Source organism: Schistocerca cancellata, chromosome 5, assembly GCF_023864275.1.
Source record: "Schistocerca cancellata isolate TAMUIC-IGC-003103 chromosome 5, iqSchCanc2.1, whole genome shotgun sequence".
NCBI lineage: Eukaryota > Metazoa > Arthropoda > Insecta > Orthoptera > Acrididae > Schistocerca > Schistocerca cancellata.
The window spans coordinates 48,744,132-48,770,709 of record NC_064630.1 but is presented as its reverse complement, the minus strand read 5'-3'; the positions used below and the strand labels follow the sequence as shown (position 1 = coordinate 48,770,709).

Sequence of the window (26,578 nt, the reverse complement as noted above, 5' to 3'; positions counted from 1 at the left end):
AGCAGCGGAGGCAGCCAGAAATATGGGGATAATGTCACTGGACAGAGCAAGCCAAGGAAATGGTTTTCTTGTATTAAGGAGGATCATTTTGACACTAATGACCCTCCACATTCAGGAAGACTTCTGCAGTTTGAAGAAGATTGTTTAAAGGCATCAATCCACCATGATCCACATTATTATACTCTAAAACTGGAAAATGTGATGAACTGTGATCATTCCACCATCATGCTACATCTGCATGTAATGGGGAAGATTCAAAAATCAGGTATTTGGGTACCGATGCTCTCAGCCAAAATCACTATAGGGTTGCTGCTTATTCTGTTTGTAGGAAGAAGGATTTTTTATATTCCTATGCATATACTGTTATTAATTTCAACAATATGGAAAGGATATACTGCTACTCACCACATAGAGGAGCTGTTGCATCACAGGCACAATGAAAAAGAATGCCAGCAATATTTCATCTTCTGGACAAATTCATTCTTCAGAACTACAAATTCACACAATAATATCTCACAAACACATGGCCACTGTCTCCAGGCACTAGGGCCTGACTCCAGCTGCATCTGAACTCAGTTACCGAGTAGCAATCTAACTGGGAAGTGTGCAGGGATATGCTGGAGACAGATGCAGCATTGGGACACTGTGCTGGCAGGGTCGGAGAAAGCAAGAGGGGGAATGGGAGAGGGGAGGAATAGAGAAGAGGAAAGGACTATGTAGGTGAGTTGGTGGAAAAAAAAGGCATCTGTAGTTTTTACATATCTAGACTGAAGTGGCGAGTGAAAATTTGTGCCGAGGCCGGGAATCGAACCTGGGTTTCCTGCTTACAAGGCAGGTGTGTTAGCCAATAAGCCACCCTGGCATAATGGTTTACACAACTACACGCATTACCCTGGCACCCCTCCCTTCTTGATCCAAATTCTCACTGCCACCCGTCTACTTTAAATTCCCCTTTACACATGAACAGAATTTCTGAGGGTCTCCATGTTCTGGAACAGCACCTCAGCATTGAATGTAAATAGGGGATCCAGCCTGAAACCCAGGTGCAGGTACTTATACAAGTGAAATGACACAATTTCAGAGACTTTAGTGGATGGTACTGTCATGAGAGGAGTGCTCCTTTGTGGCCAGACAGTAGGTATGTGGGGGATGGTGGGTGTGTTTCTGAGCAAGGTATGGAGGATAGTTACAGTCTGTGAAGGCTTGATTTGACATCCTTGGCATATTTGAAGACTGTTTGCTTATCACTACAGATGCAACAGCCGTGGATGGCTGAAATGTATGGAAGTGACTTTTTGGTGTGGAATGGTGGTAGTTGGTGAAGTGGAAATGTTGCTGGTGGGGGCCAGGTTTGATGTGGACGGAGGTACCGATGAAGCCAATCTTGGAGTCGAGGTCGACGTTGAAGAAGGTAGCTTGCTGGGCTGAGAAGGTTCAGATGAAGTAAATAGGGGATAAGGCATTGAGGTTCTGGAGGAATGTGGATAGGATGTTATCACCTTTGGTCCAGATCATGAAAATGTCATCAATGGATCTGAATCACGTGAAGGATTTGGGATTCCTCCAAATATCTCAAGAATAGGTTAGCACAGCATGGTGCCATGAATGTGCCTTTTGCTGCATCTGAGATTTGTTTGTAGGTAAAATAATTGTGGGTGAGGATACAGTTGGCCTTTGTGACCAGGACGGAGGTTGTAGGTCCGGAGTCAGTTGGATGTTTGGAATTGTACTGTTCACTATAGACAAAGCCATGAGCACTGGGGATGTTAATGTAATGGGAGGTAGAATCAATAGTGATGAGCATGGCACCAGGCAATATAGGAATAGGAACTGTGGAAAATCGGTATAGGAAATGGTTGGTGTCTATTATGCAGGAGGGGTAGATTACTGATAATAGGATGGAGACTCGCTTTATGGGAGCACACAAAGAGCCACAACGGGGCATCCTGGATGGTTAGGTTTATGTACTTTAAGAAACATGTGGAAGGGAGGAGTGCAAAGAATGGTGGGGAATGGAAAGAGACAGACTCAGGGGAAAGATTCTGGGATGGACAGAAGGATTAGAGGAGGGACTGGAGATTTTTCTGGATTCCTGGAATTCAGTCTCTGTAGCAGAGCTTGTAGGTGTACACTTCTGATGGCTGGCAGACTTTCTCTACCAGGTAAACCCTGCAGTTCATAAGTACAGTGGTGGGGCCTTTGTCGGCACGTAGAATTATATGTTCAGGATCAGTTTTTAGGTGGGTGATTGTGGTTCTTCCTGCAGATGTGAGGTTGGTTTCCATTTGAGGGATTTGGGAAATGATGGTGAGGCAAGGTTCGAAGTTCGGATATCCTAGAAAGTTAATAGTGGGTGATTTGGGGGTAATGGGGATGGATCGCAGTTGGATGAAAGAGTAAACTGAGTCAGAGTAGTGTTAGTATTGGTTCTGTATTGAGTTTGATTGGTATGGTTAATGGCAAAAAGAGTGTTACCACATTAGGTTCAAGGAGAAGGTCTTTGGAAAGCCCAGTGTGACTGAATTTGGGAGTGGGTCGAAAGGTATGGCCATTGAAAAGGACTGTTACTTCTGTGGTACTGAGGATTTGAGGTCAAGTTCACGACTGTGTTGTGGGGCAGTTTAGAATCTGGATTCTGTAGAGTGGCAGGTGGAATTTTTTGAAGGTGTGGATAGATGTAGTAGGTTTGCAAGGCATGGTTTGCTGGCCATGAGGAGATGTGGGGGAGGATTCATGTATGATTTTGTAGTGGTGATGGATAATGAGAGTCCAACATGTGAGTATAAGGTGAACAGATTGGACAATTTTTTTGAGGTGAGATTGTGCATGTTATTCTAGTTCCTGGAGAGCAAGGGTTTTAATCAAGGATATGGGATGCAGGAATTTAGACTGTAAGGCAGGATATTTTACAAATGGAGTTGAGTTAGTGCAAGGAGGTTTGGGCCTAATTTATTTGGTTTTACAGGACTAAGTTGGTGAGGGCCATGGACTGACTTAATTTGAACAGACAGAGGTCAATCTGGAAGGAGGGGCAGCAGCTGGAGATCAACAATTTTATGATCAAGCCATTTGGGGGAATTCCACATGTTAGACAACAACACAAGAACAGTATGTGGGACTGGTTTATGAATAGGGATAGGGATACTTTTTTATACTGGTGCATTTGGAAGGACCAAGGCTCCAATGTGGAGGATAAAAACACACAAAAATACATAAAATAATGTAACACATTTTAATATTTTTGTGGGATCTGAAATTTAAAACCTCTCTCACACCGGCCTGATTTAGCTTCACTGATCAGGATAGTAAAAAACATGCGTATATTAAGGAAATTTTCATTCACAAAGCAGGCTTATCACATTCACACAGTTCAATACTGTTCTATCCTGATTAAATTGAGCTTAACTTAAATTCCATAAGGCAGTGAAGCAATTTCGAAGTCTCGGTGCGACGAAAATTGTCAGTCGATCTCCTGAAAACATTTGTAATAATTATTAACTTTCGGTGATCACATGGGGAAGACCGGAGATCTGCTGGTAAGACCGTGTTAGCCCATTTATTGAAAGTAAAAACTGGATATCCTTAGCATACAAAACGGTAGGTTCGTCCAGTGTAAATCAAACGTTCCCCACTGATCCCGTGCAACACAGCGTAGTAAGCAGACACTGTCAATAATAATCAGTTAAATAATACGCGAACACACTTACTTTAGTTTAGTTCATGTATTAAATTCCTTCTCATACAGAATCTCATCAAGATAGCAACTAGCTCAACAATACAAACATATACATCTTCGTTCTTTCACGGCTAATCGGCAAGATCTGAATCATTCTTTTCATAAGAGAAAACATAGATAGCAGAGAAGCTATTCCATGGAGTAAATGCACATTCCAAGGAATAATAGGGCTTGAAACTACTTTGCATTGATAATCATCGTATATTAAAGTTTAGGAATCAGTAAGATAAGAAGAGATATTTCGAGATATGTACTGAGTTATATAATTTATAAAATTTCTGAAAATATCGCGGAGAGACCGCTGCAAGAGACATTACAACATCAAGGGAAAGTAGTAATGACGAAAACAACATAAAATTGTCTTTAATGTGGGATGAGGTCAAAGCAAAAAAAATAAATAAAAATACAATAGAGTGGGGCATGGGTCAGTGTGTGGATATGTGTGAAAGGAGGGGGGCAGCAGATGTAATGGCATTAGGTGAGTCAGTAAGATGCTAGCTTGAATAAGGGAGTAGGGGAAGGGGGAGTAGGTGTGTGGTGCAACAAAACAGGCCTACACTGATACAGCAAAACACATGAGAATATGCAAGAATGAAGGCAAGTGATTTAATTTGAAGTACCAGAAATAATATCGGTGAGAAGAATAAGAAGCATGAGACACTGCCCCTGTACACTGAACAGACATGTAGCCATGTGCTGTGTGTAGACAAAACAGTTCATATGGTGATGTGTGCATTACAGTTGTCAATAATAAAACCTAAGAAAGTACACTATGTGATCAAAAGTATCCAGACACATGGCTGAAAATGACTTACAAGTTCGTGGTGCCCTAATGACTTACAAGTTTGTGGAGATGCTCGACCATGTTGAAAGATGCAATCGGCATCCCTGTACTGATCTTCAACAGTGGGAAGCAAGAAGGTGCTTAAAACATCAATGTAGGCCTGTGCTGTGAAAGTGCCATTCAAAACAACACGGGGTGCAAGCCCCCTCCATGAAAAACATGACCACACCATAACATCACCACCTCCGCATTTTGCTGTTGGCACTACAGACGCTGGCAGATGATGTTCACCGGACATTCGCCATACCCACACGCTGCCATTGGATCGCTACATTGTGTACTGAGATTTGTCACTCCACACAACATTTTTCCACTGCTCAATCGTCCAGTGTTTACGCTCCTTACATCAAGTGAGGCATCATTTGGCATGTACCGGCGTGATGTATGGCTTACGAGCAGCCACTCGATCATGAAATCCAAGTTTTCTCAATTCCTGCCTACCTGTCATAGCACTTGCAGTCGATCTTGATGCACTTTGGAATCCCTGTGTGATGGTCTGGATAGATGTCTGCCTATTACACATTAAAACCCTCTTCAATTGTCAGCAGTCTCTGTCAGTCAACAGACGAGGTTGGGCTGTACGCTTTTGTGCTGTACGTGTCCTTCATGTTTCCACAGCACTAACACATCAGAAATAGTGTACCTAGGGACGTTTAGGAGTGTGGAAATTTCACAAACAGATGTATGACACAAGTGACACCCAATCACCTGACCACGTTCAAAGTCTGTGAGCTCTGCAGAGCACCCCATTTTGCTCTCTCACGATGTCTAATGAGTACTGAGATTGCTGATATGGAGTACCTGGCAGCAGGTGGCAGCACAATGCACCTATTATGAAAAACGTATGTTTCTGGAGGTGTAGAGGTAGAAAAGGGCCAATGGCCTTGCTGCAGTGGTAAGACCAGTTCCTGTCACATCACCGAAGTTAAGTGCTGTCGGGCGAGCGCTGTTGGCAAGCGGGGTGCACTCAGCCCTTGTGAGGCAAACTGAGGAGCTACTTGATTGAGAAGTAGCGGCTCCGGTCTCGGAAACTGACATACGGCCAGGAGAGCAGTGTGCTGACTACATGCACACCTATCAGCATTCACATACAATACTAACTGTCTGGCCACAAAAGGGCACTCCTCCTGTGACTCGGTGCCACCGAGGAGTGGAGCAACTGAGTTACATTCTCTGCTAGTGTTTCAATTACCTCTCATTGTGCCTTGAAATGAGAAATATCCTCCCCAGCCCTCTCACAGTGGTATTCTGCCATACACCCAACCTATGCCATATCCTTCTCCATCCTGTTCCTAACTCATTGCTGGAATAACATTGCCACAGGCAGAGCTTGAGTAGTATGCATTTCTGCTGCTAGGCATGTGTAGCACAACCAATTGCCAGTTCAGTGCCACCCCTGTGCTGTTGACCTGACTTGTCACATTCATTTGCAGTGACTGTTTTTGTTAGTGCTGTTTTGTTCTTGTTTCTTTTTTTTATGATGGCAAATTTAAGTCAACAATGTGCAGCAGTGAAATTTTGTTTTCTACTTGGTAAAAATGTTGCTGAAACTGTTTTAATGTTGAAAACAGATTATCAAGATGATGCTATGGGAAAAACTCAAGAGTAAGAGTGGTTTGCTTGATTTAAAAATGGCGACATGTTGATTGATGACAAACCTCATTCTGCATGTCCATCAACTGCACGAATCGACAAAAATAGAGAAAACATTCGAGAGCTTGTGCTCTCAGACTCTCAACAGACAACTGATCAACTGTCAGACATTAGCGCATTATCTTGGAGCTCGGTTCAGAGAATTTTAGAGGAAGATTTGGGAATTTGTGGCAAGACAGGAGACTGGTTCTTCCACTACGACAATTCTCCAGCACACACAGCCCTCTCTGTTAAACCGTTTTTGGCATGGCTTTGCTGCCCCACACACCTTATTCACATGACCAGGGTCTGTGTGACTTTTTCTTATTTCTACAAATGTACAGGGGCGTGAAAGGATGCTGATCTGACAACACTGAAGAAATCAAGAGAAAAATGAGGGAGGAGCTGTCGGCCATGACAGCTAATGATGACTACAAAAAATGTTTCGAATAGTGGAAGCACCGGTGGGACAAATGTATTAGTTGTAATAGAGTATTTTGAGGGGAATGAGGTTGTTTTGTAAAAATTTGAAAATATATAGCTTTTAAAAAAAATTCCTTTTTTTGGAGGGGGGGGGGGGGGGGGGAGGATACCGCCTCATATGAGCAAGACCTTCCCCATATATCTTCCCACTGGCATATACTCCATTTCTGTCACTAAAATCTCCTACTCCATCAAAGACAGGGTCACCTGTGGAATAAGCTATGTGAAATATCAAATTTGCCACACCCCCTGTGCTAAAGTTTACGTGGGCATAACAATTAACAAGCTGTTTGTCTGCATGAATGGCCAACACAAAACTGCAGCAAGAGACAGCTGGACCACCCAGTTGCTGAACATGCTGCTCAACATGATGTGTTTCAATTTAACAACTGCTTCACACCCTGTATTGTCTTAATTCTTTCCACCACCACCAGTTTTTATGAACTGAGCAGGTGGACACTCTTCCTACAACATATCCTTAGTTCCCTTCCCCCTATAGCCTCAGCCTTCACTAGTTCCTATCTTCCACATGCTTATCCCATTCCCTGCTTCCACTCCGGTACTACACATGCCATCTGTCCCACCAGCTCATCTACATAGTCTACTCCCCTACCCTCCCTTTCCATGTCCTGGCCTAGCCTCCCAATGCTACACTTAGCTATCCTACCCTGTCGCCACCACATCCATGCACACTCACACTGATAGCACTAGTATTCTCCCCCACCCCTATGCCACTATCCCTCATTCTCCTTGCACTATGCCTCTTCCTTACCAACCAATCCCCCTCCCTGGAGAAAAGGTGAGGAGTGACAATCAACAACAACATAATGCAGTCGTCAGTTCAAAAACCTTTCATTCCAGTCATAAGACAGTTAAGATATTCCACTGAAAGTTTTCGTGTGGTAATAAAGCAGAATTAATCCAAAGACTGTTTTAAACACTACAGTGTTTTATGAGGCATGTTCTTATTGGAGGTGGTATGCTGTGACTGACTAAATCTGCCTGGCTACCTCAGTCGATGTTGTTTAAGATATCATGAAGGGAGAGAGCATGTGAGTTGTAAGCGATGAATATTTTCAAAATCCATGTTGATTCCTTGGAAAATGTCAATTTGTTCTAGGTAGGTCATTATATTTGAATTTAGAATAAGTTCTGTAACTCTGCTACCTGTGGAGATGACTAATATAGGATGCTAAGTCAATGGACCAATTCTCCTGCTTTATTTGCTCATAGTTAAGATTTGTGCCCATTTTTAAATACAAGCAATAGTATGCTGCTCACAGGATTTATGGACAGTCATGGTCAACAGTGGACCTCAGTCACCTATAAAATCTTTACAGAATTGGAAGGGGACAGTTGAGTCTCTGGGCTTGCTGAATTTTAGTGACTTGAGCTGCTTTTCAACACCACTAGTACTGATTGCTCTATCATTTATCCTCCTCCTTCAAAGGTGTGGCTGCTGAATGACAAGAACATTACCTGATTTTATTTTGTGGTGGAACATTTGCATTCTTTGTTTTCTAGTTATTGTGAAGCTTTATAAACAAGAAGTGTTTCTGGAAACTTCATTAAAGCATCTATTTTCATTTCTGAGTGATCCAAGTGTATTATTACAATACAATGAGAAGGAAAGTTGCTACCCACCATATAGCAGATAGGCACAACAAAAAGACTGTCACAAACAAAGTTTTCAGCCAATAGGGGCTTTGTCAACAATAGACGACACACACACACACACACACACACACACACACACACGATGGCACACATGCACGCAAAGGCAACTCACACACACAACTGCAGTCTCAAAATGCCTGAAACTGCAATCATATCTTTGAGTAGCATTTGCGAGTGCACGTGTGTGTGTGTGTGTGTGTGTTTTGTTAAATATAGCAAATCTATTTAATTTTATGGGACTAAGGCATAACTTTTTGCAAATGTACCTATTCATCATTGAAATTCTTGCTAATTGCAAATCAATTATAAATATTAATTATTTATTTACTGAATTTGTGTACTCTACATTATTTTTTCAAGACTGTATGAGGGACTATCATAAATTTCAATAAAGTTTCTGAAGTGAGTTCATTTATAATTCAAAACTGAAATGTCCAAACTGTTACAGGTCCCGAAAATTTTGGGAAAATGTGGCTCTTTTTTGGCTGTCGCCATCGATCACTAGATCTTTACAGAGAAGAAAAGACACGTTTGGTGGAAGATGGTGTGCTGGACAAAGTATATCTTGCCCTCTCACGTGAGGCTAATGTGCCAAAGGTAAGAAACATATGTTATCAGATATACAGGACTATTTTTATAGGACTCCTATTAAGGGCTGCTAGGGTTGTAGCTGGGACTTAGTAGATCACGTTTTTATTGGGAACCCATGTTCAGAAATGTACTATTTTGATATAAAATAAGTATGAATAACAGATCACCTTCAAATCTACCGTTTCATGGTATAAACACAGCAGAGACAATGAGTTCTGACCTATCTTCTCTAAAGGAGGCCATGGCATGGGCAACATTTCAAGTATTCATTTTCGGGCCCTCTCCGTGTGTCAAAGAGTGTCATCTTCAAAGTCAAAAGCAAAGTATGTTCGTGGAGCACCGCTGTCAACCATTCCTAGCTGCTGAATGTATCAATTTCTCACAGAACTACAACTTTTTAGTCAATAGGGACTGACAAGGGCTGATTCTTTCCAGTTTTTTTTTCCCCATACCATGAAGTGCAAAAGCTGAAACTCTTTTTATATCCAAATGGTACATTTCCAGACATTGGTTTGTTATTAAAACTTTATCAACTAAGTCTGCTCCATAAACCCTAGAAGCCTGTAGCCTAATAGGAATTGTGAAATACCATATATACAAATTATACAAGCTGCCTTATCTATAGAATGATTGTCCTGATTGCATAACTATCAAGCTTCAATGCTTGGTTCTGAATGTATCTGTCAGGCAAACTGCCACTATTGCTGGGTAGCAATCTAGCTGAAACATACTGCACACTACTATAAGATATGTAATATTGCTACTATGAATAGCAGTTAACAACCACAACGAATACACAGCATTATGTCTTGTACTTGTGTGCTTAAATATACTGAAGAGACAAAAGTCATGCAATAGTGATATGCACATACACAGATGGTGGTACAATTGTGCACACAATGTATAAAAGGGCAGTGCACTGGTGGAGCTGTCATTTGTTCTCAGGTGATTCATGTGAAAAGGTTTCCAAAGTGATTGTGGGCACATGATGGAAATTAACAGCAGCGTTTGTGCAGAGATGTCAGTGCTAACAGACAAGCAACACTGTGTGAAATAACAGCAGAAATCAATGTGGAATGTATGATGAATGTATCCATTAGGACAGTGCACAAAGTTTCGCGTTAATGGGCCTTGGCAGCAGACGATCAACATGAGTACCTTTGCTAACAGCATGATATATCTGCAGTGCCTCTCCTGGGCTTGTGACAATATCGGTTGGACCCTAGACAACTGAAAAACTGTGGTCTGGTCGTATGTGCCCCAATTTCAGCTGGTAAGAGCTGATGGCAGGGTTCGAATGTGGTGCTGACTCTATGAAGCCATGGACCTAAGTTGTCAACAAGACAAAGTGCAAGCTGGTGGTGGCTCCATAATGCAGTGGCTGTGTTTACACGAAATGGCTGAGTCCTCAGGTCCAGCTGAACCGATCATTGACTGGAAATAATCATGTTCAGCTAACTGGACATCATTGGCAGCAATACGTGGACTTTGTGTTTCCAAACAACAATGGAATTTTTATGGATAGCAATGCATCATGTCACCGGGCCACAACTGGTCTGGACAATTCGATTGAATGATCTAGCCACCCAGACCACCCAACATGAATCCCATGCAACATTTATGAGACATAATTGAGAGATCAGTTTGTCCACAAAATCCTGCACAGGCGACACTTTCACAATTATGGATGGCTACAGAGGCAACATGGCTCAATATTTTTGCACGGGGCTTCCAACGACTTGTGAGTCCATGCCATGTCGAGTTGCTGCGTTACGTCAGGCAAAAGGAGGTCCGACATGATATTAGATGGTACTCCATTACTTTTGTCATGTCACTGTATTCCAACTTCAGAAGACAAATACATTGACCAGAACAGATGGTTTTAAATATTACCTATGAGAAGAAGAGGAATGTATCTGAGAGCTGCAATTGAGATTCACCTCATAGACACAGATGATGTGCTGCAGGATGAAAGTTAGTTTGTTAGCTAGCTGGAAGAAAAAAGAAGAGAGAGAGTTAGCAAGGGAAAGAGAAACAGAGGCTCATCAAAGGGATGTAAAGAATTTGGCAAGAATAACAAGTGAAAAACAGGTTCATATAGTAAACGTTATAAAATTGCATAGGTTAATATAACATGTAACAGAATTGTGAATCAGAAAGGCAAATGGAGGATAAAGAGCAGGATAAGGCATCAGCACCATGTCAGGTAAAAATGATGAAAAACTTGCAGGAGGCACAGAGAAGAGAAAAGTGAACAAAATAACAACAACATGAATGATCTTGTTTATTGTGCTCATTCTGATAGGGTATCACGTTAAATACCTTCATGACAACATATCATCTACATATACCACTAGGGTTAGATAGCAGCATTCCAAATAAATGGTAACAGATAACAGAAAAAGGATCTTTTTTCTGAAAGTCTACAGAAGATACACTGTAACTCAGAGTTTCTTTGCACGACGATATGTTATATGGGCTTCCACTCATTCATCTGCCATCTTCCATAGATCCCCTCAAGGATGAGAACCTTCACAGATATGGTTCAAGTCGAGGAATACATTAACATGAGACGAAGACGCCACAGAAACTTAATCTATATACTATGTTAACAATAAACTATCATGATACAGCTTAATACTGGTCATATTTATGCTATCTAAACTTAATCAAGTAAATTAGTAAGGAAGCTGCTACTTGGAAAATAGATGCTGCCTCTACAGTTTTAGTAAATGTCTTTTGTTTATCTGATATTAATAGCTTAACCTATGCTTCTTTACAATGGTATTTTTCAGAGAAAATATTATTTATCTATAAATACTGAGTCTTATTTATAGTACAATATTACTTTTCATACATATTTATAACAAACACTGTTAACAGTAAATATTTAGTTAACAGTAAATATTTAGTTACCAGTAAATGTTTAGAAAGTTTGTAGGAAGAGTGGCTAATGAGGTGTGTTTGCAATTTTATTTCGAATTAGTGGGTTTTCCCAATTTCTTGTTTTATGTTAGATGGGAGGTTTTTGAATATATTTTTGTCAGAGTACATAATTCCATTCTGAATCTTGGACAATGAGGTAAAAGCCTACATGAAAATTACTTGTGTGCCTTGTATTGTGATGGTGAATATTACAGTTCAGCTTACACTAATTTTCATTATCAGCAACATAAGCCATTAAAGTGCAAATATAAAACAGGCTCTGCAAGATGTACATTTATCTGCTTTGCGCAGTATTCTTACTGCTCACTTATGCAGAATAAACACCTTGCTTACTCTATATGCACTGCCCCAGAAGACAATTCCATCAGACAAGTGGAAAAGAAAACATGCAAAGTAAGCTAACAGTCGTGCCTTTAGGTCAACAGAATGAGACATACTTTAAAGGGCATAACACACTGAACTGACCTGATTAGTTCACTCATGTGTTGACTTCATTTTATCTTTTCATCCATCTGAACCTCAAGGAATTTTACACGCTGTGCTTCATTCAGTGTCATTCCTGTATACTTTTGCTGTTTGTTTGAAACTGTGTATCTGAGCTTTGGGAAGGTAAGACATAATGTCTGCTGTAAACCACTTGTACATCTGTTTAGCTATCAGCTAAGCTCTGTCTGGCAGGTCTGGATTGGGATCCTTGATTAGCGTGCTTGCATTGTCAGCAAACTTTACAGTTCTGAACTGTCATTTAAAGTCAAGGGGAAGATAATTTATACAGGTTACAGAGAAGAGTGGGTCCAGTATGCACTTCATTCTGAGGTTGTTTCTATGCTTGAGATATAGTCTTTTTATGAGACCCTCTGCTTTCTATTATAGAAGTACAACTCCATCCAAACAATACAATGCCATTAATGCTGTAATACTTTAGCCTGGTAAGTATTACTTTGTGATTTATACATTTTATGGCTTTGGCAGTGTCACAGCATACACCAACAGCATAATTTTTCTTATTTAGCTCTGCCAGTGTTTCATTTGTGAAATCTTGTTCTGATTTATGTATGGGGCATCCCTTACAAAAGCCAAACTGAAAGGTGGTTAACAAATTCTGCTCAGTTACATGAGTCCATATTCCACCATGGACCACTTTTTCAAATACTTTTGAAAAGACTGGAAGCAGTGATATAGATCTGTAATTAGAAGTGGTTTGTGTAGCTTCAGTTTTGTAGATCGGTGTTATTACAATATATTTAAGCCTGTCAGGACACATGCTCCAAGTCGTTGACTGATTATAAATACAGCTCACGGGTAATTCTATCAAGTCAGCACAAGATTTCAAAATTTTGTTAGAAACACCATTGAAACTAGTAAAATTACTCGTCTTTGGTGACCTGATGAATTTGGTGGTCTCCTTAGGGATTGCATTTTTAAAGTCTATGTCCATTCCTGGTGCATGCAGTGTCTGCACAAATAAATCTAAAACAACTGTATTCGGTTGTTTATTACTGGGGCAGTGTTTGTAGCCACTATGAGAAAGTAGTCATTACATTCTATGGCCAATTATTTGAATGTGTCATTGTTTCTGCACAGCAATTTTTTGGGGGTACAATTTCATTTCAATTACTAGTATTTGACTTATTCTTGGAGTGTTTTATTTTTAGAGCATAGTATGTGTTTTGCTTTTTTAATGACAGAGTTTCAAATCTTGACTACTTTTTTGTTCTCTGAACTACATGAAGCTTTCTCTTCCTAGCACAAGACTCTTTAATCCCTGGAGTCATCAATTCTTTATCCTTGCTTTCATTCAGTTTTGCCTTTATTTGTTAAATGGGAAAAATAACAAAGTGTTGTTGGAATGTATTTAAGAAAGAGTTAAATTTTGCATCTACACTACCAGCTTTAAAAATTTCACACCAACATTACTTCCATATTTTTGTCTGAGCATGTGATCATGTCACTGTTTATGATGTTGACATCATGTATCTCTCAATGTTCATTAAATTTTATTTTAACATTTGATCCTCATTGTCAGTTAAACCAGTGACTAGACCTATTGCTTTTACAGTGGAATCACTATATAGTTTTGGGCCTGAAAAACAGATTGTTGATAGCTGTTACACTATGTACATCAATAATTGTATGGAATAAGCTGATTCTCAAGGTTAATTTGTGTGTGCGTCTACAACTCCTTTTCTAAACACTTATAGAAGAAGCAATGTGTAATAGGGTTGCCACAAGTTTCCCCAAGAGAAATTCCCTAATATTTCCCTGATTTCCAGACGGGTTTAAGCATTTTCCCCTGACAAATTTTGAAATATCAAGGGTAAGTTAAGAGGTAAGTTGACACTCTGTATTTGCAGCTACAGCACAAGAAACAATAGTGGAAACAAGGAAATATCTACGAAAAACTTCCAAGCAGATGATGTTACCTTATGTGAGCAAAAATTCTAAGTATTAACATTAACATATTTTGTAATGAACTGCTTTTAGATGGGGAAAGCAAGCCAAATGGTATAATTGTTTCACTAGGACCACTGATGTAATTATATTTCAATAAAATTAAACAAATTTGGAAACAAAAATATGCATTCCTTGGAGTTGCAAGATGGATTTTAAGTACCTTCAACAATTTCAGAAATAACGAAAGAAAAAAGTAATGCCTCTTGAAAGAAGTGCATAAGATGGGGAAGAATTGTGTAAACCAACACTGTAGGTGACTGCCAATAAAATGTTGGGTCTACTATGTTTGTTATTGTCAGTTATTACCCACTGTGTTATATCTATTATTTTACAGGTATTTTGTGATTTTTCTTTCGAGAAATACTGGGTGACACAGAAAAACGGGAACATTTCCACAATCCAATATAACTAGAAGTGACGAAGGAAAGAAATTGCGTTCCTAGTAACTGAAATCTTACAACTTTCCCATTTACAAAACATTCATGGCATTTTTTGTTTTTTGTTTTTTTGTTTTTGTTTTAATTACATCCTTTAGATGGCGCCCTCCTGTACGAATACATTTGAGAAACCTGCTGTTGACATTCCTCATGACTGCTGAAACATCTCAGCTGGGATACTGTGAACTGCATCCCGAATTCTCTGTTTTAACTCATCCAGGGTTCTTGGTCAAATTGTGTAGACCTGCCTCTTGAGGTAGCCCCACAAGAAAAAATCACAAATGGCTAAATCTGGCGATCTAGAGGGCCAGGGAATGTTACCGAATTGTGAGATCAAACCGTTGCCAAACATTCTCGCACATGTCCCATTGATTGTCATGCAGTGTGTGATGTCACTCCATCCTGTTGAAACCAGGCTTCTTGAACGTCTGGAAAGTTGTTCAATACAGGTGTAACAAAAGTTGATAACATCTCCATGTAACGATCGGCATTGACAATTATTGTGCTACCCTGTTCATTTGCGAAAAAATACTGTCTGATAATCCCATGTGATGAAACACCACACCATACTGTCACTTTACTATCATGTAAAGGGTGATCACGAACGTCATTAGGATCTGTGTTTGCCTAGTAATGGTAGCTATGTTTATTCACATAACCTGTGAGATGAAAATGTGCCTCATCTGACATCCACAACTTGTTTAGAAATTCACCATCATTGCTTACTTTTGTTATTTGTTGACAGAATCCTAATCGTAACTGGTAGTCGTTGTCCTTCAATTGTTGCACCATCTGTAGTTTGTATGGATGAAATTTTAAATCAAGCTGAAGAATTCTGCAAACACTCTCCTGGGACATTCCAATCACTGCTGCTTGCTTATGAGTTGAGCACCGTGGGCTCTGTAAGACAGACTCGTGTACAACATCAATGTTTGCTGGAGAACGCACACTTCTTGGTTGTCCTGTTGGTTTCTTCTTGAGGGCAGATCCAGTCTCTTCAAAGTCATTAATCCAACATTTTATCAAGTGTTTTGATGGAATGGCACCATGGCTTCCTAAATTATAAAAACGCCGAAACTCCTTCTGCGCCACTACCAAGCAATCATTGTTTTTATAAAACATTTTTTATGGCTAACGCACACTGTTGTCTGTTTCACTAATCCAGGATTACTGAAATGACGGACTGTTTACTCACTAACTGTCATGAACCCGCAGTGCTGCCACCTGCCCACGGCTGCCACTACTCATTCAAATATTCCCGTTACTCTGTGTCACCCTGTATGTGAGTACGTAGTATACAAACCACCTATGACTGACACAATTTTCTTTTTCTTATGGTCCATACTATCTAACACAAACTACTTTCAAAGTGTCAAAATGTACTAGAACAAATAAAATGTCTATATATAAAACACGCCACGCTGTACAATGTGCCCAGTCACAATTCCTGAAATCCATCGCCCACAGTCTGTGGCCTGCTGAGGAAATGGACCCGACCTGCGGGCAGATCAGTGAAACTACATCCGACAGGCAGGGCCTGCACATTAGTGGGAAATGAATGGCTTCAAATCGGTGGGCCTGAGCTATTACAGATATCCACAGAAATGGCCTCCGGTTTTGGCCCATCGTGGAAATCCACTCATGTGGCCAGCTATTGAGAAGCCACAGACAGCATGTTGATCAAATGAGACCATGGTGATCACTCCATGCAGCTGATAACTTGTTTAAATACTCAACAATAATCAACAATAAAGAGGACAGGTAGCAACTCACCACAAAGATGATTGCTGAGCCACAGACAGGCTTGTAGAAAATACAATCACATTCACAACTAAATTTTCAGCCATAGCTTTTGTCAGAGAATGAGAGTACACGCACATTCACAGAGTCATTCAGACACAACTCATGCACACATGACCACCTCTTCTGGCTGCAGCATCTTCAGTCTCTGAGAATTGGATAAAAAAAACACTCCTCATGCCTCCCTGCCTCTCATCAGCAGCTGCTAAGGTAGTGGGAAGAAATGGTGGCAGCACTGATTGCAAGCTGAGGGGAGTGGTAGGAAGAGAAGAAGCAGAAGGAATGAGGGAGAAGGGGAGCGATGCACGTACTCAGCTACACCCAGCCAGCGGCGATGCATGACACCTCAGTAAATAAGTCATTTCATCTACTGATACAGAAATGAGATTTTTCCAGTGTTTTCTTTTTTTTCAAATTTTCCTGATATTTCCCTGATGTGTTTGAAACTCCCTGATTTCCAGAACCTGTGGCAACCCTGGTATGTGAAACTTCTTTTTATTACATTTTCATGAATCCCTGCTTTCCTGATGTAAATTCTCCTTCATATTCTGGTGCACCATTAAACACAAATCTTTTGATGGAATAGTTCACAGGTGAAAAGCCAGATGCCAATGCCCATGGGACACTGACATCCGGCTACTTACCCGTGAACTATTTCATCACGAATTGCACTGGGAGATGTGGAAGAATAACAACACAAATCTTTTGCTTTTGCACATTTTATTTATATCGATGTTTCATTATACCTTGACTATTATATGATTTTCACAACTGTTCATGTCTTTGTTTCAGACCTATGTCCAAGACCTGCTTCGGAAAGAGGCTTTTGAGATTTACAAGAAAGTTATGGATGAGGATTGTCATTTCTATGTCTGTGGTGATTGCACAATGGCTGAAGATGTTTATCAGACAATGAAGAAAATTATTCAGCAACACAGCACAATGACAGATGGAGAGATAGAGAACTACATGATGAAAATGAGGGTATGCTGATCAACTTTGTATCTACTAGAGCAGGGATGGGCAATTGTTTTGGCTCGGAGGCCACTTTTTGAAAGCAGACATTAGCAGAGGCCACACCTTTTAAACCAATTGCATGCTTTAGTTAACTAGGAATTTTAGAAAAAGGTATAAATTGCCACATAAAATTTTCAACTGCCTTAGCGGACCGCAAACAAACTGCATGCGGCCCGAGGGCTGTTATTTGCCCACACCTGCCCCAGAGTTTCTTTTTCATTATATCTCTGAGTGAGAGCAAATGCAATTTATATACTGCATTACAAAGACAGCACATTTATGAGATGTTATGACAAATTCTTAAAATCCAACTCAGTATATCTATCAGTTTTCACAGAAAACTGTAGTGGTCATATAAAATCTCTTACTTCCAGTTTTTGTAATGGTTATTTTTGTATGCCTCAGGTACAGACAGAAAGAAAGAGTAAGATGCACAGATGGAGAATGGAATCAAAAGTTCCTCTTAATGCTGGATTATGAAAGATGTAGTGTATAGGAGAAAAGCTGGTAGGAGCACAGCATCATAGGAGGTAAAAGGAGGCAGACAGTTGGAACATTAAGTCAGATCATGATACCTTTTTGGGGAATGATTTCAAGGCAGGAAATGAGAATCATGTGTGTACTCTGTGCTTACCCCAGGGGCAATCATTCAATATGCTGAAGAGGCTGTCATAACAGCAAATGAGGTCACTTGGGCAACCAGTTGCAGTTCCATTTCAGAATAAATGATGCCTGTTACCTTGGTTCCTTTAAAAGATTATTTCAAATGAAGTAGAAATACAGTCTGTAAACCGTAAGTTATGGACAAGATAAACAGAAAGTTTCAGTAAATTTGTATTGGCTACTAAACTCACCTGCAGAAGCAGCTAAAAACTTCCAAAAAAATTCAATTAATTATGTCAGAATAGCTGGCGGAGACTTGAAACACTTTTGCAATAAACTGAACACATTGTTATTGTTCAAGTGGTAGACAAGATAAAAATGCCTGCAAAACTGTTCAAGATTTCCTTGAAAATTACAAGGAAAATATATTTCAAACATTCACCCATAATAGAAATATTGTAGGCCTCTTGTTAAAAAACAAACCTTACCTATTTGAGATTTTCACAGAGACTGGAAATAGGCTGAAAAATTTAGTTGTACAGTAAATCAGGTAAGCAGCTCATCTCCTTTACCAAAGAAGAGCTACAGTTCTTTAATCTAGGCACTAAATTTTCAGGAACTGTACGTGCATATCAAGTGAATAGTTGATAAAGCTCGCTAAAAATGTATATGAGACACAATTATTAGTTTCCATCTGTTGTCATTCTGATGAGCAAGATCTGTTATAAATAAGCCTCAGGTGTGATTCATATACTGCCTGCCAATATCAGATCACTAATTGGCAGCATACGTGATAACCTGGGCTTCTACAGTTAAGGAGCATACCACATCCTTTCCCATTATGGTGTGTCATGCAGTAGCCAAACTGTCAGAACCTTGAAAGTATGCTGCACTGAACACCAGAAACATACACATTGAGGGCTACCATACAAATCAGTGTTTAGGGAACTGTGGTTGGGAACTCGATTAAGGATCTGATCAAAACCTATAATTTTTAATACTCACTAAGCCATTTGAACTAAAGCTGTAGACAACCTTATTTAACTGCAACTCAGGGCACCATCTCAGCAAAGTCTGGTATCTCATCTGCAATCTGCTTAAAAAGTAATGTCATGATCAGAATCAGGTACTGAAAACAGAACTCTCAAACAAGGATGCAGGGTCATTATGAGTAGTGTACAGCACAAAGGTCAGTAAAGCAAAAAGTGCACCAATAACAGAATGCATGGATTGGTGACAGTCTTGTGAAGGGGATGACAGATGCCCTGTTTATAATGAGTGGCCAAACCAGCCTCCTGACATTAACCTTGGTGTGCCTACCTCCAAAATATTATTCATGTTTGCAATCATGATCTGATACACATGAGAAAAAACTAAAGAATCCCTATTGAGGACCCCACTATTTATAGCTTAACCTTGTTCTAGGGCAGAATCTAAGGACCCAAAATATATTCACCTCTCTGTATATACAACAATGTCAACTACTGAAAAAGTAATAAGCAGTTTGAATACAATTTTTTTCTTGTTGATTCTTTATATGCATTTTAAAAAGAGATAATACTATTAAAATACTATCCCCGAAAATGGTTTTCCAAAAACATTAATCTGCAAGTCATTGTTGCTGTTGCCCTCTTTGCTTCTAGAATTAGTTTGATACGCTTATCTGTAATGTGCGAGTTTCTGTGTAAGTCATTTCTTCATGTCTAAATTACCTATAATTATAATAATGCGGGTCAGCACGAAGCTGTATTTTCAACGAGAACCAAGTATTTTAATGGATCGTTTGATATATTAAACATGATTTAGATACCTTTTGAACACTACACCATAGTAACAACAAATTAGCTAACTAAAGTGAATTCTAATATATTATGTTTCCTCATAAAATAGTGTAAAAGAAATTTTGAAATAGCGTACTTAAAATGCATACATAGGAAAAATACTTCAAATATCTCTCAAAAATCAGTTTAGAAAATTCCTAGAAATGGATCTTAAGATAGTACAGGGTGACACGAAATAATAAGAATGTTTGAAATGAGTAGTGGCAGCCATGGACAGGTGGCAGCACTGTGGGTTCATGACAGTTAGCGAGTAAACAGTCCGCCACTTCAGTAATCGTGGAACAGACAACAGTGTGTGTGTTAGCCATAAAAATGTTTTACAAAAACAATGATAGTTTGGTAGCAAAGCAGAGGGAGTTTCGACATTTTTATAACTTAGGAAGTCATGATGCCATTTCATCAAAACACACGATAAATTGTTGGATTAATAACTCTGAAGAGACTGGATCTGCCCTCAAGAAGAAACCAACAGGACAACCAAGAAGTGTGCATTCTCCAGCGAACATTGATGTTGTACACAAGTCTGTCTTACAGAGCCCACAGTGTTCAATTCGTAAGCAAGCAGCAGTGATTGGAATGTCCCAGGAGAGTGTTTGCAGAATTCTTCAGCTTGATTTAAAATTTCATTCATACAAACTACAGATGGTGCAACAATTGAAGGACAACGACTATCAGTTACGATTAGGATTCTGTCAACAAATAACAAAAGTAAGCAATGATGATGCATTTCTAAACAAGTTGTGGATGCCAGATGAGACATATTTTCATCTCACAGGTTATGTTAATAAACATAACTACCATTACTGGGCAAACACAGATCCTAATGACGTTCGTGATCACCCTTTACATGATAGTAAAGTGACAGTATGGTGTGGTGCTTCATCACATGGGATTATCAGACAGTAGATTTTCGCAAATGAATAGGGAAACACAATAATTGTCAATGCCAATTGTTACATGGAGACGTTACGAACTTTCGTAACACCTGCATTGAACAACTTTCCAGACGTTCAAGAAGCCTGGTTTCAACAGAATGGAGCGACATTACACACTGCACAACAGTCAATGGGATATCTGCGAGAATGTTTGGCAACCGTGTGATCTCACGATTCGGTAACATTCCCTGGCCCTCTAGATCGCTAGATTTATCCGTTTGTGATTTTTTATTGTGGGGCTACCTCAAGAGGCAGGTCTGCATGATTGGACCAAGAACACTGAATGAGTTAAAACAGAGAATTTGGGATGCAGTTCACAGTATCCCAGCTGAGATGTTGCAGTGGTCAATGGGGAATCTCAACAGCAGATTTCACAAATGTATTCGTACAGGAGGACACCATATAAAGGAAGTAAATTTTACAAAATGATAAATGCCATCAATGTTTTATAAATGGCAAAGTTGTAAGGTTTCAGGTACTATGAATGAAATTTCTTTCCTTCGTCACTTCTAGTTTTATTGGATTGTGGAAATGTTCCCATTTTTCTGTGTCACCCTGTATTTTTGGTATCGGCCATTGCACAGACTGAATGCCTGCCGCAAGAGACTGACTGACTTAGTTGTTAGGGGCGATATGGCCGCACAGCACTGAGTTCGCACGGTGAGAGTGCCACATGAGTACAGTGGCCAATAGCATTGTACGTGGCTGGTATATAGGCAGCTGTCCAGCCACGGCCAGTCGCTTAGGGCTCACACTTGATACTGATGTATCTATCTTCGCTGCACTAGGACTGCTTGTCCTTGATTGTCACCCGGTTACTCTCTTTGGATTTGTTTCTCTGCTACTATTAGCCTCGTTGTCATCATTGTGCCACTGGTTTCAGGTATCATCTAGTTGTTTTCTAGATCTGTTGTCTTGTCTGCAGTCTATCTGTCACATTTCGTTCACCTGTTGTTAATTTGGGTCACTCTACTAGAGGTGGTTCTCTCAACTAGCAGCTTCCTCTTTTTCTCTTCTTCTTGTAGAACGTCAGTGTGTGCAGCAGTATCTGATTACCCACAGATATAGCAATATCTGTGAATATCTATTAGCTCCTTCAGTATCACACCTCCACAAAGTGTAGATAAAGATATATTCTTGACAGTTCACATTCTCCCAATACCATTTGTCACGAGAGCAGGAAGAAACCATATACAACACCACAGAACTTACACTACCATGCACTTAATTATGATATGCAAGAACTACATCATTTGCGTTGTTGGTGTGTTCTTCGGTCTGAAGACTAGCTTGATGCAGCTCTCCATGCTACCCAATGACGTGCAAGCCCCTTCATTTGTGTATAGCTATCACAATCTACATCCATTTGAACCCACTAGCTGCATTTAAGCCTTGGCTTTCCTCTACAACTGCATGAAATGTATCCATAGTTGCAAATATGGACAACCATCAGCCATTCAATAGAATGATGACAATGAAAATCAATGCTGGACTGGGACTAACCCCTTACTGCCTGGTATTGGTTGATAAATAAAATACTGCAGTGTCTGCGTTGTTAGGAAGAACAATGTAATGTCCAAAGGAATAGACACTATGGCAACTAAAGTTTTTATCCCCCCATCCCCTCCCCTCAAAATTCTTCAAGTTTCACGATGTGTCCTATCAACTTACTCCTCCTTTTACTCAAATTGCATCATAAATTTCTTTCTTCCTTAATTTCATTCAGTAACCCCCATTAGTTATTCAATCTACCTACCTAATCTTCAGCATTCTTCTGTATCAACCACGTTTCATAAGCCTCTATTCTCTTCTTGTCTGAACTGTTTATTTTCCACAATTCAGTTATGTACAAAATAACACTCGAGACTAATACTTTCACAAAATACTTCCTAACATACTTCTAGCTACATTCCATGACTCTTGTTTTACTCTCATTGATGTTCCTCTTATAACCCATCCTCAAGACATTGTTATTCCAACTCCTTTACCACCACTGACAGAATTATAAAGTCACTGAGAAACATTAACATTGTTATATCTACTTCCTGAACTTTAATTCCATTTCCAAATTTCCCCATGGTTTTCTTTACAACCTGTACTATGAACATACTAACATTAGGGATAGGCTACAATCCTGTCTCAATCACTTCCCAACCACTGCTTCAACTACATGACCTTCAGCTCTTGTAACTGCAATTAGGTTTCCGTACAAACTGCAAATGTCCTCTCATACCCAGTATTTTTCCCTGCAACATTTTTTTAACGGCGATGCTACAAACATTAATTTGCCTTTTTCTTCAATGTATCTGCTAAGTAATCTTTCCAAAGGTTGGCCTCTAGCAGTTGTTTCATTTTTCTGTAAATTAATTGTGTTGTTATTTTGCAAATATTGTTTGATAAAATGCTGGTCCAGGAGTATTCACAATTGTCTGCATCTACCTTCTCTGGAAACGGAAATAGGCCCTATATTAATAATTCATTCTGAAGTCTGAGGGTATTTCACCTGTCTCACCTATCTTGCACATCAGATAGAATAAGTGTCATGGATGGTTCTCTCTGTGTTCTGCTTTCCTGAGGGAATGTGACTTGCTCCAGGGGCCTTGTTTCAACTTAGGTCTTTCAGTGCTCTGTCAAATTCTTGCAGTATCATATCTCTCATCTCATCTACTTCCTTTTGGCTTTCTACAATGTGATAATTAAGTTTGTTCCTCTTATACAGACCCTCAATAATTAGGGCTACATCTCTTATCACTCAATAGTAACCTGGTCTTGAATGTGTTAATCAGCTACTTCATTTAGGCTATGATTTCCTAAAATCATGCCCTGAAATGAGGTCCATTCTGTCTTCTATTATGCACATCACAGTTAGAAGATCTTTTCATGGTCTACCCAATCTCTATAACATCCTGGTTAGACACTATGTTCCTTCTGCACCCATTTTACTACCCTATGGCACATGGCCCTGTGACCATCCTCACTGTAAGACTTGCCCTACATACCCTCCTATCACCACATATACCAGCCCTTTAACTGGGAAATCATAAACTATCAAATGAAGAGTCACATGTGAAATGACCCATGTCATATACCAGCTGTTATATAAACACTTTTCGGCCTTCTACATTTGCATGACCACCACCAAGTTAGGAGTTAAGATGAATGGGCACTGACAGAAATTGTATATTGATAACACACAATACGCTATTGCACAGTGCAGGAATTGTCATTATAACATGTTCTTGGTTCTCGCCACCCACCTGGTGCTAATTTACATTAATTTTTTGGACTTACCATTTCTCCTCCGTAACTTTTCCTTCCTTCACTCGCTTCTGATTTCCCACATCTTTTCTTTGTTGACCAGTCTATTTTTCCTCACCTCATACCTCTACCACATATAACGTACTTAGCTTTCCACTCTTACAAACAATCACATGATGTTTGGTCGGTAATTCCTGTCTTGCATATTACTCTGTCTCCCAACCTTAAGCTCTCAGGTTTCGAAATCTCATCCTGTGTAGTCCTGAACAATCAGTCTTTCCTTCTCACACCATCTTGCGAGTCTCCTGTGAGTTGGAGTTCCGAGTGATTTTTCCATAATACTTCCAATTTCCTCAATGTCACCAGTCCCTTCCCTTCATCACTCATCACTCTTCCTTCTTCTTCAACCCTTCTGCCAGAAGGAGTCACTGGCTCCATGAGCTTGCTCATTTCCTTAACTTTTGTAAGCATCTGCTCCCACTGCCACTTGCTGCTTAGATTTTTTCCCATCCAGTTATATTAAAGGGCAGTTCTTAAACCGAATAAACCAACAACATGCATAATCAAACAATTTGTGCTTCTAATCACTACACATACAAAGACATACATTTCACCTGTATTAAGACAGACTATGGTGTTACAGTTTTAATATCTGCAATGAATTTTCATTATGCAGTGGAGCATCCACTGATTTGTAACTTTCTGGCAGATTACACTGTTTGCCAGACCAGGAAATGAATCTGGGACCATTGGCTTTTGTAGGAAAGTGCTCTTCCAAGTGAGTTATTCTTGCTTGACTCACAACCTACCCGAATGTTTTACTTCTATCAGTACCTTGCCCCTTACCTTCCGAACTTTACAAAAGTTCTTCTGTATACCTTGTGGAACTAGCAATCCAGGAATAAAGTTTGAGTCCCAGTCTTGCAGACAGGTTCAAATTTTAATTTATTTATCAAAGGAAAAGTTTGCATACATGGAAAAAAAAGCAAAGAAAATAATCATACAGAAGATAAGACATAAATGCAATCAAACAAACAATATATGACTGGTTAGTTGCCTAGCAATTTTGTGACTGAAGGAATTCATTAACTGTAATATAATGTTGTAATTTCAATAGATATCCTGCAGTACATTTGTATATAATAATGTAACTGTCTGATGTTGCCTACTGTACTAAAGGCCTAATGACAAATATACCTATTTCAATTATCATGTGTATGTTTAACACAATGTGTTATTGTTTACAGGATGAGAATCGATATCATGAGGACATCTTTGGAATAACAGTATCAACAGCAGAAGTGAGAAATAGATCGAGGGTGACATCTAGGGTTCACATAGGTGCGCAGCCATAATCTTCTTCTGAAATGTATTTCCAAGTGGAAGAATGAATTATCAATTAAAGATAACCCAGTCCTTTATGCATAAGGGGGCATTGCTTCCTGCATAGAGGTGTCATTCGCACTGTCTGTGCCTAGGCACATGACATGTCAAGAGGAAGATGAGGAACAAACTGGAAGTGTATACAGATTCTGTTGTATGTAACACATTATACTGATTACAGTTAAACTTCAGTCACAATTCATGCTCAACTTAAAAGTTTGTGTATGCTAGTTTGTCAGATTCCTAATCGTAAATTGCATTTGCAGTTACCCTAAACACAACACAAAGCTTTCCTTTATTTTAGGAATTCACAAATCAACATTTAATTTGTGTGTTTTAGTCATACTTTATTTTTTATAATGTTCTTTGCTTGTAAGAAAGATAGATCACAATTTTTCCTTAGAGATGTGATGACTATACAGACTGACAATTGTTGAAAAGTTTGCTCCTGTTAGTAATATAACTGAACTACTGGCTCCAAGAGCAAATTTATTATAATATTTCACATTTCAGCTGACAGTGACAGGTCTGGAACCTTCCTTCAACCAGTAAACATTCTGTCTTAACATTTTCTTGCCACACTACTTAATTGGCAAAATTTTGTTTATTGTGACTATGATGTACATTTCAATCTCACTGTTTTACATCTCACTTTTAATCATATTTATGACTTTAGAATTTTTAATTTTGCTTTCTGTATTTTGGAAACATTTCAGTTCTTTGTACAACTCTTTCACAAGCTTCTTAATTTTTAAACACACAGAGTGTAAGGGAATTTGTAAGCTCACTGACTTACTTTGTCACTGCCATGATGTAGTAGGGGTTCCCAGACTGTCACTGCATACCACTTGGAGGGGGGGCAGGATTTTTGCTAATAAGGAAAGCTTCATGTTTTTGTTTGAAAGCATTTCTAAGCTTACAACTCATTGAAGAATTGGCTC

General features: G+C 39.4%; 1 protein-coding gene across 1 annotated transcript in view; it reads left to right on the top strand.

Annotated features, from left to right (window-relative positions):
• The window catches only part of LOC126188360 (nitric oxide synthase, salivary gland-like), a 162,612-nt gene extending 137,003 nt beyond the window's left edge, over positions 1 to 25,609 (top strand). The window contains exons 23-25 of the mRNA XM_049929959.1: positions 8,821 to 8,969; positions 17,393 to 17,584; positions 25,502 to 25,609. Coding sequence (XP_049785916.1) covers positions 8,821 to 8,969; positions 17,393 to 17,584; positions 25,502 to 25,609 — 449 coding nt within the window. The remainder of the gene's footprint in view (positions 1 to 8,820; positions 8,970 to 17,392; positions 17,585 to 25,501) is intronic.
• The last annotated feature ends 969 nt before the right edge of the window (positions 25,610 to 26,578 follow it).